Source organism: Sitodiplosis mosellana, unplaced genomic scaffold, assembly GCF_009176505.1.
Source record: "Sitodiplosis mosellana isolate CC-2019 unplaced genomic scaffold, AAFC_SMos_1.0 Smas_scaffold_3, whole genome shotgun sequence".
In the NCBI taxonomy this organism is placed as follows: domain Eukaryota; kingdom Metazoa; phylum Arthropoda; class Insecta; order Diptera; family Cecidomyiidae; genus Sitodiplosis; species Sitodiplosis mosellana.
In genome coordinates, this window is record NW_022595246.1 from 484,779 (window position 1) to 501,717 (window position 16,939).

Sequence of the window (16,939 nt, forward strand, 5' to 3'; positions counted from 1 at the left end):
ACATTGTTCACATTGGGTGTCACGGCACTTTCTTTCAACGTTATCCGCGTATGAATGCGCGCGCCCGCGTCCGCTCGCTCGTGATTTTATAAAATGTTAATGGATTCATGTCTCTTGTTGAAAGCATTTATGAATTGTTAAACAATTGGTGCGATGTGTTTTAAATGGAATTACACTACAAATGAAACGATGTAAAATGAGAATTGAAATGGATGAAAAAACGCAAGAAAATTCGATACGCACACGTAACAACATTGAGGCGACCGGTTTTATTCAAAACACACACTCAAATGACAAACTGAAAACCACCATGTGATTAATAAAATGAAAACAAGAAGAAGAAGTAACAGTTTCAAGTTACATGCAATCGCTGGGTCGCGCGCGCACTTTGCGTGTGTGCCGTTTAGTGAATTATAAAATTGTAGTATGTAGATAAATATAAATAACGGTCGTTGCTCTGCTCATTCTCCCGTTTTGTCATAAAATACAGTGCACACCGTCATCGACGTCGTCGTCATGTTGTGTGCTGTCACTTTTGTGATTGCGCGCGCGGGGCTGCGGCTATGCAACCGAGAAGAAGCCGATTGTCATGCAAATGAAGAAGCCAAACAAGCTATGTCGACAATTTCATCGCCTGCTACCGGCCACTCCTCAATACACAAACATTCGCTCCACTCTCATTGATTTAAAGTGTATCTGTTTGAAATAAAATTCAATACTTTTTCGACCTTTCCATTCGTGCGTTAAGCAACGAAAAGAAAAAAAAAACAACAACGAAAGTGAAAAGACAGACTCCCATTCCATTTTTACGCGACTTCGATCTCAACACGTGAGCATGATAATTGTTGCAATTTTATCTCTCTTCCTATTTGGTGACAACGTAATTTTAATTTCATCGCTCTTTTTTGCTCTTTCGCCAGATTCGACAAATTGATTTATACTATCGCTTATTTGGAAAGTTTGCAGCTTGATTTTGCGGAAGCAACATCAACTCTATGCTGCACACAGCTTTCACCACGCAATATGTACGTTTTTTTTAAATCGAGTGGGTTTCGCGTGACATCACTTTCGTAATTTAATTCTCTTGTGTCGCGGTTTTTTTCCCTATCTGTTGTTGTTGAGCAAGTGCATACGCTCGACATGCTCGGTGTCGAATTGAGTGATTCTCTCGATTAATAAATTTTCATCTGACAGAGATTCGACGGCAGCACAGGAATAATCCGCTGTGGCAAACACAAGAAATTAACTCACAAGATATACCATACACATAAAATAGATGCAATTAGAATGAATGGAGATGCGCCTCCAACGGAGATGATAATGGGCAAAATTGAATTCGTGCAGAATTTTCATGGCGGCAGCGACGACGGCAAATTGCATTCCACAGACGAATCGCGCGCGAAATAATGAAGCAGATTTTTCGAAGCGCAACTGATTCAGTTAAGATCCACACTTGAATCCCGTAAGCAGTGATTCGAATGTTATGATTTCTTTCTGACGCGCGCTTTGACTGCTTTAAAAACGCAATTTTCGTCGTCAATCACGTCTATTTTGCATCAAGTGGCAAATTGTCTGCTTTATGTTCTGTGTTGTATTTTCGTTCATTATGCGAATTGTGCATCCGAGACGGCATAAAAACGATGAACAATAAAGAAAGAAACTCTTTCATCGCAATTGTTTCGGTAGAAAAAAAAGAAGAAATTGTCAATTTCGCTTAGTAGCCGTACTCAACTTTACATAATATGCATACCGAATCGAGAACACAGAAACATTCCAGACAGACTCAGACAAAGTCAAACAAAATAGAGTCTTTTGCTTGATCATGTCACTCAAATGGAATCATTCGCAATAATTGCTATTGTGTTTTGTATGTGTGTCGTTGTTGTTTTTTTTTTGCTTCATCTTCTTCACAGCGGTTTGCGGTTCTTGTGTGCTAACTGCGTATTTCATGTTAGTTTTAAGTAATGTTGCCTGTGGATTACCATGGCTGTTCACTGAACATACAGATTCTGTTAAATAAATTGACTACTGGCGAGCAATAAATTGACGGAAAATTTGAATGTCATTCGCATAAGCATTACAATTATGATCGTATTATGATGTGAAAACAAACATAGGCCTTTTTTGTCTCTCTGACTCAAAACAGATCAACTGCTCATCATCAAAGCCATTTTCTCGCGGTATTTGGTCATTTGTTGCTAATCATTTGGTGGATCTACGCTTAACATATTATAAAAACGTTGTTATTTTCTTTGTTTCAACACTTGGGCCCGTCACCACTTTTATTCCAAACATAACGAATATTTTCCGTGCGATTTTTTATCGTTCTTCGTTCTTTTTTCTAAATACTTCTATTCATCTGATGATATTCTGAAAGATTCACATCAATTATACGTTTTTTTCTGTCTCAAATCTTTCCGATGAGATTCCTTGAATATGACGCAAGAAACAAAGTGTTTTGGTTTTTTTGTGTTTGTACACCTGTGAGTATGGCCGAATGAAAAAAAAAATCCGTTGATTACTATTTCATCGATGGACGGCCAATTACTATTAATGAATTCAACTTGTTTGTTTTTAGTGTTCACATTCGCTTGCCTGGCGAATGGCACCTGAATCGATTTCTGGACAAGTAAGGCAATATATGCTGCTGTGCCATGAAATTGCCCAATCGCAACAATTTGTAATAATAATAAAGTTTAATGTTGATATGAATGCCATATTCGAAAACGTAACGATGGGCCCATATTTGAATGTACACGTGAAATACACGTCGGCGTACCACAACGAATGGCTCATCATCTGTAAAGAGCATAATAATTTCGCCCGAGTGAAAAACAATAGGAAAATTGTCACACTTTTTGCCGACGCCGAATTGACGATGTTGATGATGATTTGAATATATAGTTTTGTGTTTGTGATGTCATTGTTATGTAAGTAGAACGAATTTCTTGCTCCGTAAAATGTGTACTGCGTCTGGAATTCAAATTTGACGATGAAACCGTGTCGAATATGCTTTGTCCTATGGTTTATTTTTTTTCTTTTTCAATAAATATTTTATGCTAAACCTTGCGACATTGCATTCATTTCTAAGGTATGTTATGCACAGAGCCGGCTCCCGCAACACTGTACGCTACACACATAAATATGATTGCAACATGGTGAAATAAAACACAATACGAGCGACATTTCAAATGGAAAACGGCTACGCAGACGTATCATACCAAAAACGGTTTGAAACTATAAAATAGAGCAAATATTATTCTGTATCGGAATGTGACAACACGTATTGTTTTGAAAAGCACAAGTTTATCGTCATTTTCCAAACCATCCTCCGCTTCGCATTGTTACAATGTTATCGCTCGATCTATGACAATTTTCATTTTTTTTTGTTCAACGCAGTTCTTGCTTTGTTCGCACCGATGTATTGCAAACGTTGACAATAATAAAATCGAATGCGACTCTTTTTTTTCGAGGGATTTCAACACCAACACTCACCGAGATTTGCTGGAACTTTTCGTATGGACAAAAAAGGTTGTGTTCTGACGGCTTGAAATCAGATGAGATGAGATGAGCTACGAAACTGACCAGAGATAGGCTTTTTAACACCCACAATTGAGTGAATAGAACGATCGACCAAAGTTTCACGAAAACAAAGAATAGCTAGAGAATAACGTAAAATATATGGATAGACACAAGGCAGAACGATATAATTAACGTCACATATTATATGAAACTCTTGTGAGATCGACAACAATTCTAACGGTATCACACCTCTGAACACTTAATGCATGCGTCAATGTGGTTTTTACTTTTTATTTGTTTCTTTTGTATGCTTGTGCGTTTCCGTCGCCTTTTTTCCGGTGTCGCTTTTCCCATTTGACATCGATTACACGTAAGTTGCTATGCTAATTACCGTAGATTATTTACTTTTTTTATTGGACATTCTCTTCATTTTTTTCGCACTCGTATTGAATCGCTCTTTGTTTTTTTCCCTGGTATCTAAACAGGTGTTTGACTTTATTCTAGTTCCCGTTGCGAGATTAGTGGAAAATCTAGTATAAATAAAAAAAAATGGGTTCTATTGATGGTGAGAAGAAAATAAGAAATAAGCAGCGACTGTTGCTGCAACGACGAAAACGAAAGATAGCTGCTGTTTCTTTTCTTATGCATTTTCAATTATTTAATTAATCATGCTGGGTATGCGAATGAGTGTGTGTATGTGATACAATGGTTGCTACTGGTTATTCGAGCATTATTTTTCACACATATTTCTTGTGTCGTCTATTGTTTTTCTTTTTCGCTCGTGTTTTCACGTGAATGAGAGAATTTTCGACGGGATTTCATTCCATTTGAATACTACATTTTATTCCCTCCGTAAGTCGTTTTTTATGGCTTCGGGCAAATCGTTTATTTATTTTTTGGTTTTCGTTTCTCTCTGTGGAAAATTCTGTGAAAAGATCAATTGAAGCGTTTGTTCCGAATTGTTTTGGTGCGCAAAAATGTGCAACGACACATCTATAAATATGTTCTTTTCATTCCAAAAAATAAAATAAAACACACACACTCACACAGCGGATATGACATCATTCTAATGTTGTGGAGCGGCAGCGAAGAAAAAAAGACGTTGAGGGTAATTACTGGGCTTGCTTTTTGATGGCATACCATAACACTTCTATTCACAATGGCAAACAAGAGATAATTTAGTTGTCCATTGTTTGTGCGAATTTGCGTCGTCGTTTAAAATACAAATGAATTGGTGCCAAAAAGATTTTACTTTGTTTTGGAAATTGAGAGGGCGCAAATTGGGCTAGAATGTGAATTAAACTCGTCAAAATTACATCGTTGAGCTAGAAAAACAGTCACAAACAATTTCCAATTCGGCTCGAGATCATTGCTTAACAAGTAAAATCAGTCAGTCAGCCTCCCATCCGGCTTTGCACCAGCCAAATCCAATTGCCTCTCAATGGAAAATAGCCATTTAAATGTCGCACACTATTTAAGCAACGATTTACGCGCCAGTGAAACATGTCAATCACCAAGAAATGTCTTAATGGAATAATAATCCTTTGTTTGTCAACATCAACTCATACACACAGTGTGCTGAAACACTGTAACGAAAGTGCCAGAACATAATAACAATAAAAACGGCTCCAATGGAAAGAGAGAGAAAATAACAAGCGTTCACTCCATGACTGAACATGTCGAAGTTGTTTCTACAGAAAAAAATCGTCATCGTCGTCGTCGGCGGCGAATGGAAGATAATTGTTTGGCAAGATATAGAACACTTGCAAAATACAAGCAGCTCGGTCTACAATATGCTCGCTTTACTTGACAACAAAACACTAAGTTCAAGCACTTTTACACGTTCTGAATCATTCTTTTGTTATATTCACTTTGAACGAAAAACAAAACAACCGAGTTTTGCCGGTGGTTGCAAACTCGACGCGATTTCATTTAACATCCGACCAAAGAACAAACAGAAGAATGAAAAAAAAAATCCTCACTCATAAGAGTTAACGACTCGATTTCTGTTGAAATGGTAACAACAACAGCGAAAAAAACAAAATAATTACCAAGGATTTAGTAAAAAAAAACACTCGATTTTTAAAATAAACAAAGCACAATTTAAAAATGACCAGTTACTTTAAATCACTCTGTCTTTTAAAAAAGCAAATGTTGTTCGTTGTTTTGTAACGTATTTTACGGACGAAACACGCTGTCGATGCTCACTTGTCGGCAGTTTCGTTACAACTGATCGCTTGGATGGAAACTGAACAATATCAGATACGAATGAAATGTTCATTATTGTTGTGCCTCGCTCGTGAGTACATTGTGCGCGCGGCCGTTTGTGTATGGGTGATGGTGCAAAATCTCTACTATGCTGCTGCTGCTGCTGCTGCTATTGCTGCACGATATTCAGCTGAACGCCAGTTTATCCAAGTGAATCGTACATACTCGACGGTATATCCCATATGCTTATCTTCATCCAGCCACACTATTTTCTGTTTGCACACATTGTTTCTTCTTCTACTTCTACATCTTCTTTGAATATATCCGTGGCAATAATTCATAGTGCGTTTTGTTTGCGAGCAAAATTCGTGAAAATAAATCTGTTTATGGATATGTTTTGATGGGCGCTTGAAGATGACGAGTGTGGGCTCTACGATGCACAGCGAGAAGAGAAATTAAAAACGGAACGCATGAAAGCCCGCATTATTGCCTCTCTCTCTCTTTCTCTCGTACATAGTGTATGTATATATGGTTCGATGGGAGCGTAAACGTGTGTGATATATGTGTTGTGTGTATGGAAGCACGGTCTACTGCATTCGAAAAATATACTCGAAATGCATTTGAATCGTTTGAGTGCATATTTCCTGGCATCCCGTGCCGCACAAATGACGTAACAAAACAATTGTACGAGTGAAGCCAACAGGTTAGTTTCAGGTTCACCACCCGGTTGAAGAATATTGAGTTGGAGAATTCGGTGAAGAATTTCGGTCGCATTTTTTCCATTGTCTGCTAACGTCTCGTTCTGAATGCAATAACACCGTAATGGCAGTCATTGAAAGATCAATTTCAATGTTAAAATGCATCAGACTCCCAAACGAAATGAAACGAAAAAGTAACATAATGCACAATTCCATTGAATTACAGTGAAATTATCGCGTAGAACAATACAAAACCACATGCTGAAAATGATGATGAACATGACTCGAACGAAGAAGTAAAAGACAGAAAACAAAAACTATATTCAATTTAACTCACTGCAAACAGCACGAATATACACCTCACGACCATAAATACAAACGCGCCGTGAATTATGTGAAATTGCCGTATATGTAGAATAATTTCTTTTTCTCTCCTTTTTTTCCGCCGAAATTGAAAGAAAAACAAGAGCTCATTCTTTTGTTTCAGATGTGTTTTTCTCTATCTCTCGCTTAACATTGTGTGTTGGATCGTTGTAATTTCAAATTCCTCGATAAATACGAGCATTAACTCGCTTTACACACATCACATTTCATTTGAACCAGCACACAACCGTATGCATTTTTACCTGTTTCATGTGTGAGAGAATATAGACTCACAAGTGCGAACTATGTTCCTGTGGCAATTCTTCTCATCATATCAAAACATTGCGATGTACTTTTTTTCGCCTCTCGTTCTTCTTCTTCCGCCGCTGATGCGCCGCACAAAAAATTTCGTTCCCAGTGTGAGCGTTTGAATTACATGAGCCCTTTTATCGTTTTAACAAATTTATGGAATTTCAGTCAGAACAAATCGTGTGGTATTCTTTCACGTGCACCAGATGCGATATGAATGAGCTATCGCATTTCATATGTATCTCTCTCTTTCTAGCTAGATAAAAAACGAAAATATCTGTAAAACTGAGTGCAGTTATTCGCACGACCAACTCAATCTCTATCTCTATCTCTCTCACTGAGACTGAGAGACTCTCAGTATAAACGATCGCAGCTCGGCTATGGAAAGATCAAGAATTTTCTTTCGACTTATGAAATGCACAAAATCTTTGTTGTTTGTGAATATGTTTCTGTGTTTTTTTTTTCTGTTTACTTCATGTTTTGCAATACAATAATTTGTTTCGGGAAAGAAAAAAAATTATGGAAAGAACAACAAAATTGCTTTCTGATTTGGCTTCGGCAGCTAGTTTTTTTTCCCTTCTTCTCTTTACAAGTTTAACTAAATCGAATCGACTTTATGTGGAATACAGCAACCAAATCAAAATTAATGATTTCCTTTTAGCGTAATTGCTATTGCAGGCCACTAGTGCAATCATAATAATCCAATACTCTTTTGATGTTGTTGTTGATGCTTAAATACCCATAATAAAACTAATCAATTACACACATTCTCATCAATTCAAGTGTTAATGCTGCATAAGTCTTGCATCGACGGCGGTGGCATATGGTTTTCTGCGGTTTTAATTGAGTTCGGTTTTGTTTTCGTTCGCTTTTTAAAAATGCGAAACGAGAATGAACAGGCGCAACAACCGACGAGTTGAAAGGTATTTCCAACGGCAAGTGCTTCCTCTATATTCTCTCTCTCTCCATCTCTCTCTGTTAATTAACTCTTTCACAACATGCAGCACACGAATTTATGCGTTTATCTGACGGCGGAGCTGAGTGCTCGGAAAATGCTATTTTTTTTCACTCATTGGAATGTTAGAGCAGACATTTCTTCATATGTTTATGCTCTTTTCAGGTAAATTTCGGCAATTAAAACAAAACTACTACGGTTGGAACATTTTCATTTGCGAATGACGAGATTTCGAAAATATTTGGCTTTAATCCAATTTACAACTCGGTCTTGGTTTTTTTTGTCGGTTCAACAACAAGTAAGCTCAAGTGTAGTGTTCTTTTTTTGGGAAAATCATTTCATATTACGAGAAACAGTTTACTAAAAGTTTAAATTTTAGCTAAGCTTAACTTGACTTAAGTTCAGTTGTTATCAGTTAAATTTATGAATGTCGCTTTTATTTGGGCTTAATACGCCATCTAGCTGTGTGGAACACAAACTTTCACATTGTTCGCCTGAAGTTTCTCTTCTTTAAATAACACATTATGGATAAGAGACCCAATTTGGTGTTAATTCAGTTGTTTTCGTAACAATATAAATGTGCGTGTATATTTTAATAGTTGATGAAGTGACAAATCTTCCTATTTTATGGTTTTCTGATGATACGCGTTTCTTTTTACAAGCATTCTTAATCTGCATTAAATCGTTTCAGGCTCTTCATTTGGTCTCATTGATGAAGATGATTCTGCAACGTCACCAGATAACAATCCATTTATTTGGTTGGTATTTCCCCGAAAAACGACTTAGTGATAATTTTGATAATTTATTATCATTAATAATCATTGATTGTCTCACGTTAATGTGGGACCCCGTGTGAAAATATTTTGACTACAATGTAACTATTCGGCGTCTATAACTGAAGTTAACTACAGTCGTTTATTTGGTTCGACATAATTTTTTAGTTCAGTAGTCAGCCAAAATGTCCAAAATCGGAAGCATATTCCTTATTACGGAGAAATCAAACATATTTACACAAGGGAATACGTTCATTGATAAAAATTGTTCATTAGCAATTAGCAGTTTAATTTATTTAAGAGCATAACACACTTTATGTGTGGACAAATACAATTTGATACAACTACACTTTACCGCTTTTTATATTTATTACGCATCGGGGATGTTAATACGTAAAAAAAAATCCCGTAAAGATTAAATCAAATTTGTATTACAAGATATTTAAGCAGTTGCAATCACACAGCTGTGTTCAGTAAACATTGAACAGACAGGCAGACAACACAAAGTTGAGAATTGTGCTGCTGAAGTAGATTAGCAAATTATTCACATTTAGTCATATTTATACACGTCAATATAGGTCAAACAGCTAAACTAATACAAATCTGTTCATACGCCAAGTGACCAGCAACTGCAACCAGTAGCTGTTTCAAATCCATCTTTCCCGCCTTGCTGTTACAGTAGAACCTCGATTATCCGTCAGGCACCGGACCAGCGCATTGACGGATAATCGAAAAAGACGGATAATCGAGACTTTCATATAAATAAAACAAAATAATCAAAATTTCCATACTTTCTAATTAGTTTATGATGAAAAACAAGGTGATGTAAAAAATATATAATAGATATGAGAACAGATTTGGTGCATTGTCCAAAATATTGGACAATCTTGTATATACGAGAAGTGTACCGAAAACGCAAAGCCTCTGATTTCAAATCTTATTGTGCGAATGTACAAGGGGCACACAATTGATTTTGATTATGAAAGTTAGTTGGCAACTTTATTCGTATGTTCAAGTGAAATAAACTGAAAAATGAACTGAAAAAAAACTTTTCCACCTTGAAAAGGTGCGACGGTTAACGGAGGTGACGGGTAATGGGAGGACGGATAATCGAGGTTCTACTGTATTCTATTTTTGATACGTTATCGTTATTTTAATCACTCGAAAAAGGCTTACACTAACGCGCACACTGATAGTGAAGCATATGAGAATAGCTCAACTATCTCGTCAAAACCACATGGAAAGTGTGTTGAACACAGTTTATTTCATAGTTCACAGAAAATAAGTATACAGTTAAGGCCGAAAAATGAAATACTCTGCGATTTGTGTCGTAATTACCTTTATTTTTATGATGTTTGTAACCAGTGAGGCATCTATTGAAGCAACAAAGTACAAAGTAGTGTGTTATTTCACAAATTGGTCTTGGTTTCGAAAAGAAACTGGAAAGTTCCTACCCGAAAATATTGATACAAACTTGTGTACACACATTGTGTACGCATTTACTGTCTTGGATCCAAATTCATTGACAATTCAAATACGTGATCCGCGCACTGACATTGATAACCAGTTCTATAAGTGAGTTACTGATTTCCGTCAAAAAGGGATAAAAGTGATTGTTTCGATTGGTGGATGGAATGATTCGGATGGTGAAAAATACGGACGCCTTCTTGCCAATGCAAGCGCGAGGCAACATTCATTGCAAATGTTACGGATTTCATTGAGAAACATAACTTTCAAGGATTGGATCTGGATTTGGAAGTAAATTTTTCAACACAAGACTTAATCAAGTTCTAAATTTTAATTTCAATTTTTATTTTTTTCAATTTTTGCGGGATAGTATCCGGTTTGCTGGCATGGAACATGTAAGCCTGAAAATGCAGCACAAAAAAGTGACTTTGCCCAATTCGTTCAAGAGCTAGCGCAAGCATTCAAACCCCGGGGATGGCTACTATCGGCCGCTGTATCTGTGAACAAGAAAGTTATCGATACCGCATATGACGTTCCAAAATTGGCTAGACATTTGGATTGGATTGGTATAATGGCATACAATTTTCATGGACAATGGGATAATAAAACCGGTCAAAACGCTCCACTCTTCAATTATCCCGGAAACTCCATTTATTTAAATTCGGATTATATAGTCAAATACTATATCCAACAAGGTGCTCCTTCAACAAAACTCGTTCTCGGTGCACCTCTGTATGGGAAAACGTATACTTTAGCAAATGCTGCAAATCACAGTTTAAATGCACCAACAACTGGCCCGGGTCAAGCAGGCCAATTCACGAAATCTGCCGGAATACTAGCGTATTATGAGATTTGTGACCGGATCGAAAATCAAACATGGACTGTTGTGAAAAATGCCAGCATCGGGTCGTATGCTTTTCTTGATAAACAATGGATGACTTTTGATGATGTTGAAACAATGCATGCCAAATCGAAATATATTCGCGATACAAAACTTGCGGGTGCCATGATCTGGTCTTTGGACCACGATGATTTCAGAGGAAGTTGCGGTGATGGAGCTTATCCACTCTTGACAGCATTGAATCAAGAACTCCGCAACTAATTTTATATTTGCAAAAACACACGAATTTTTAATAATTCTTTTAATTCTTATTTCTAATATTTCAATGTCTTCTTTATGCATATTGGATAGAAAACATCGATAGATTATGACGCGCAGATAGAAAACTAAAACATACATCATACCTAGCATCATTCATATCACGAATTTTCGCTCATATTTTCTGGAGTAGTGCGTTTTAACGTCATAAGTCTAAGTTTAATTCAGAACAGTTTTTTTTTAGCTGTGAAGGCAGTTACAGCGCCATGTGATGAGAAAAGTCATCCTTTGAAAATCGCTTCATTTGTTCCGTGCAAGGTGACATTTTTGATGAAAACTCAATTTGCCCACTTGAGATATCGCTGGAAATTGTCTGAGAGTCGTGTTTCATCTGGCTGTGAAGGGAGTTATATCATCTTCCTTTCATCACTAAGATATACTCCACTTAAATTTCTAATATTCAACCCTCTAATGCATACAACCGCCTCTAGACGGGCAACATTTGAACGCTTGCATAACGTAAACCGTACGTCGAATCACATTGCTTCAAACGACATTTTTGTTCTTCAAGATGTCCTATATAATTTAATCTTTTGCACTATTAGTATACATCAAGTGGTTGTCGTGTTATAAACAAAAATGTGTGCAAAAATAAAAATGTCAAATTTTAAATTTGACAAAATAAATGATTTGAATCACACGTTAGACAATTTTCTGACACTTTTAAACAATGGATTTGATTGTTCGCCGATTTATGTCAGTCGCATTTCCTGACTAAACCACGAGGAATCTAGGATTATGAATTTTTTTTTTTAATTATTTACGACCAAAAATCAACTAAACACCAGTACTCCCAGCCCTGGAAAAAATAATGCATTAGAGGGTTAATACATTTGCATGTATGAATGTTGATTTTCAGTTTTTAAATAGAATAGAGAATAGATAATACGAGAAAAAATATTTATTTCTTTTTTTCTTTTTTACGTATACAAAATATTGTTCTAGTGGTCGGTATTTCCAAATTTTTCATGAATTGGAAGCGGCTGAGCTCCGGCCATAATCTTCTTTCACTAATTCCGAACACTTTTCGCCTACCATCATTGACACAGCATTTGTATTGGCGCGCATACTATCCGGAACACTAGAAGAAAAATTGGATAATGAATGGAACAAAAGTAATTTTTGGCAAAGAAAGCGTTCAATGCTTACATTCCAGCGTCTATCTGTCGCAGTCCCTTGGTCTTATGAACTCTACATCTTGAATCAACAACAGCATTTGTGCCATTTCCCATGCGGCTTGTGCCAACCATATGCGATCCTGGGAAGCTGAAGTATGTAATATAGCAGTCCCAATATGCTGCCGATTTGAATTCCAAATGATCACATTTTTCTAGTGGAATTCGCTGAAGGGTTGCACCAAGTTTCTGGAATGGCTGTGTCTCTAACAGTGCCACCTGATGTTGTATCGCTTTTATTGCTCTTGCTCTGTCGTCTGGATCGCTCAAATACTGCGAATCGATTAATACTTCTTGACACGAAGTACAATTATTAAGTCGGATGGTACCAGTTGATTTCGGTTTAATTAGCGTAATAATCATGCTCAACACATCAAACTGTGCATTAAACTTTGCCTCTTCATCTGTCCACTTTTCTATATTCATTACTGTATTGAGAGTTTTAATGGACGATGCTGTGGATCCTTTTGGCAGAAGCGCTAAGATCAACTGGTGATCAGGTGGACCATCTGTGTTGTTCTCCGTATTTAAGCAACCGGATAAAATTGGGTATGTTGTTAATGCTCCTGAATTATTTTGTACGTATTCATACAAGCTGTCAAGTTCAAATGTTGGTGATATCGATGTCGTACTGATATTCAAACTGATTTTCAATACGATACACGGATGATCTTTAAAATTATCACCAACAGGCAAGTCAACCCTCGGTTGAATGTTTCGTTCTTTGAGATGTTTCTTTGGTCCAATGCCGGATCGCATTAAAATGGCTGGACTCAGAACCGTTCCACCCGAAATGATGACTTCTTTCTTCGTTGTTGCCGTTATTTTACGGCTACTTTTGTACGTAAATTTAACTCCTGTTGCGCGATTATTCTCATCAAGCACAATGCTATCCACGTGAGCATGTTTAACAACATGCAAATTAGGGCGACCTTTAGCCGGAACCAAAAAAGCTTCGGCTGTGCTATAACGAGTTCCGTTATATGTTGAAGACTGCAGTAGTGTAATTCCAATTCCTTCATCAGCATTTATATCGGAAATAATTGGAACACCCGATTCTCGATAAGCTTCTGTTATTGCGGTAAAAAACGACGAAGGTGTATTTGATGTGATTTTCACCGGTCCAGTGGCGCTATGATACTTTCCACCATCGTAATTAACTAGACTTTCGTTTTGATTGCCTTCAGATTTCTTGAAAAATGGCAAAACACCATCGTAGTTCCAGTCTGGATTCCCAAAACTGGCCCACTCTTCGAAGTCTTCTTCCACACCGCGTACATAAACCATCCAGTTTATCGAAGATGATCCACCAAGCATGTTACCCCTTGGAAGATAACATTGGCCGGGAACAGAAGCATACTGACACGCCTTGGTTACGTTTATACGAAAATTATAATCCGCTGGAGATTGTAGCAAACTCACTGCCAATCCGGGCACCTATGCATTATTGATGGAGAAAAAACGAATAAAAAAGATTTCAACAACAATAATATTTTCTTTCTTTGAATTAGAACGATAAATACGTTTGGAATGAATTGATAATTTGAAGAGACCTTTCATTCCATAAATTTAGTTGCTAGTTGCTTGAAGCAATCTTCATCTAATTGACACTTACGACTGACTCAAAGGGTGGATCTCCACCGTTTTCAAGCAGCAAAATTTTCCAATCGGATATTTCACTCAACCGACTTGCGACTATAGCTCCAGCTGAACCCGACCCGACCACAATGAAATCGTAGCCATCCAACCGTCCTAGTGAAAAATTCAATTTGATCTACATTTGGTTCTATAAACAATCAAAATTTGAATAGTTACCATTTTTCAATCCATCCTCTCCATAATCTCTCGGCCAACGATTGGGCCCAGCAATGGCACACTGTGCAGAAGCAAATATTTGAATCAATGTAATAAACATTGAATTTGCTACGCCAATACTTGTAGCCGCACATTGAGGCGACGTACAATTTTGACTGAAACTCGACATTTTACAAGGAAAATTAATCTTCTCCTCGGGAATACAGCTTCAGTTGTGGTGCTAAAGTGCGCAAAATTGTGGTGGTTCAACAGATGAATACATCTCCTTTTATATGGTATTCACTGTTTACAATTCTTTTTGACAAACTCGGAAGCTAGTTTGCACACGATTGGAATTTGAAAAATGGCAGAAATTGTAAATAAAAAACAAGAACTTTAAGTAAACTGAAAATAAATTAAATACTTTTACGTAAAATAAGCGAATCGTTAAACCATCAAAACAATTCAATTATTAAAGCTAATCAAACAGGCATAATAAAAGATAAACCACACATTCCGTGTGACTGCATATCGAGCTGAGCTATTTACAAATAGCTGGCTGTTTGGTACAGTTTGATTTTGTGAGTATCGAGCCATGCAAATTCATGTGAGATGATAAATTTGGGACACCTTTTTCATTCCTTTCCATGATTTGTGTCATAAATTTATCGTTAATTTTCTACAAAACAATTTTTATATCATATTTGGGAACAACACGAAAAAATCTTCCGATACGAATATATAACTTAATTGTATTTTTTTTTAGAAAAGCGGTTTAATCTGAGACCATGTTACGATTAGAATTATGTTACAATTTGGATGGTTTACGATATGTCGGTTTGAATATTCTTTTGCATGTTAGGCTCTTATGCCAAATTATGCGAAACTCATTTATCGTACCCAATCTTTTTTACTCAAATGTACACAACGCAATCACTGATCTATATACTCTGCGTAAAACATCTAAAATGTACAGAATTTGCGTAAATCAAGATTTGTTATTGTTTAAGCAGCAAGATGTTTGCACATTTGTAGAAAATATTGAAATTATCATCACAATTTAAGCGGTTTCAAGGTCAATTTAGATTACAAACTGTACAAATAATTAATTGGAACAAAAAGAGATTTTTCAAACTTTTTTTCATGTTTGGACTGGAAATTCACATATGAACATGATTTTATTTTCGTGTGTATTTAGGATTTAAAAACCCGTTGCAAAAGCTCGTGATAATAAAAAAACATCCTTTGAAAAAATTCCGTGAGCCATTTCTTAGTTATGATATCGACTCCACCATGATCAACTTGCATGCCGTTCCACACTCCCCAATGACTTAGCATGGAACAAAAGAATAAATTTTCAAAGAATGACTTTTCTGATCACATATGGCGCTGTAACTCCCTTCACAGCTAGAAAACCGTTCTAAAAATTTAATGTCAGCTTCATGACGACGAAACAAGACTCTCAGCCAATTTTGAGCGATATGTCGTGTGGGCAGATTTAGTTATTATCAAAAATGTCACCAATCATCGAAAAAACTCGAAAAGTGATGACCAATAAAAGACAAAATATGTTAGTAGCAAGGGAGTTGACCTGTTCAGTCCAAGTCTTCAGAAAATCAACATATTGAGAATCTCTATTCCCAAATCGAAGAGAATGTGATTTTCTACCGATTTAGACACTTGCATTACCTCCCATCACCCATATGGTCGACCAATGTCACCTAGCATGGAACAAACGAAGAAATTTTCAAAGAATGACTTTTCTGACCACATATGGCGCTGTATCTCCTTTCGCAAATAGAAAACCATTCGGAAATTCCAAATGTAGCTTTACGAAGACGAAAAACGACCTCAGTTTGACATTTTGACCAAAAAAAGTATTTTTAAAAGAAGCTGTCTCCTGACAAGATTTTTAATATCATTTAATGATATTTGATTTTAACTTTTCTTATTCTGATACAAAATACGTATGCTGTTAATTTACGCTAACGTTTCCGGAAAACGTGTTTCCGTCATCAGGCGAGTTGAAGAACTGAACAAAATACAAAAATCTTGTCAGATGGCTACTCAATTATTCAATTTGAAAGATACCAAAAAACAATCATCGGTCGTTAATGTTTTCGAAAATTTGTGTAGAGCCGTTTCGACCTGCGCTCTTTGGATGTTCATGTTATTGCGCTTAGTTTTGTAAATGTACAAATGAATGAGCAAGCGGAATAATGAAACGTAATTCTTTTTGTAAAATGAAGAGCCCCCGAAAAAAAATTTCAGTAAAAGTGCCCCACAAAAATATTGTCTGAATAAACGACACGTGAATTTATTTATTTATTTATTTATTTCACCGTCTAATCACAGACTGAATATCATTATATATTTCATTTACAATTTGAATTTTACACAAGTAGTGAGACACTCCCGAATCGAAAGGCCCAGCCACCAGCCCTAATGGCTTCGAAGTGGCGTTCTGCGGCCCTCGACCGTGTTCACCATCATTCACTGTACATTCAATTCTTCGA

General features: G+C 36.6%; 1 protein-coding gene and 1 pseudogene across 1 annotated transcript; one reads left to right on the plus strand and one right to left on the minus strand.

The window, feature by feature from the left end:
- The first annotated feature begins 9,323 nt into the window (after nucleotides 1–9,323).
- LOC129565982 (probable chitinase 10) lies at nucleotides 9,324–12,264 on the plus strand (annotated as a pseudogene).
- Nucleotides 12,265–12,420: 156 nt separating this feature from the next.
- On the minus strand, nucleotides 12,421–14,474 carry LOC129565597 (glucose dehydrogenase [FAD, quinone]-like). Its single transcript, XM_055440615.1, has 4 exons — nucleotides 14,445–14,474; nucleotides 14,245–14,381; nucleotides 12,604–14,066; nucleotides 12,421–12,535 (listed from the first exon to the last, which is right to left on the minus strand). Exons 3-4 carry the CDS (start codon nucleotides 13,944–13,946, stop codon nucleotides 12,421–12,423), a joined length of 1,458 nt encoding a protein of 485 aa, XP_055296590.1. The 5' UTR covers nucleotides 13,947–14,066; nucleotides 14,245–14,381; nucleotides 14,445–14,474.
- Nucleotides 14,475–16,939: the final 2,465 nt, after the last annotated feature.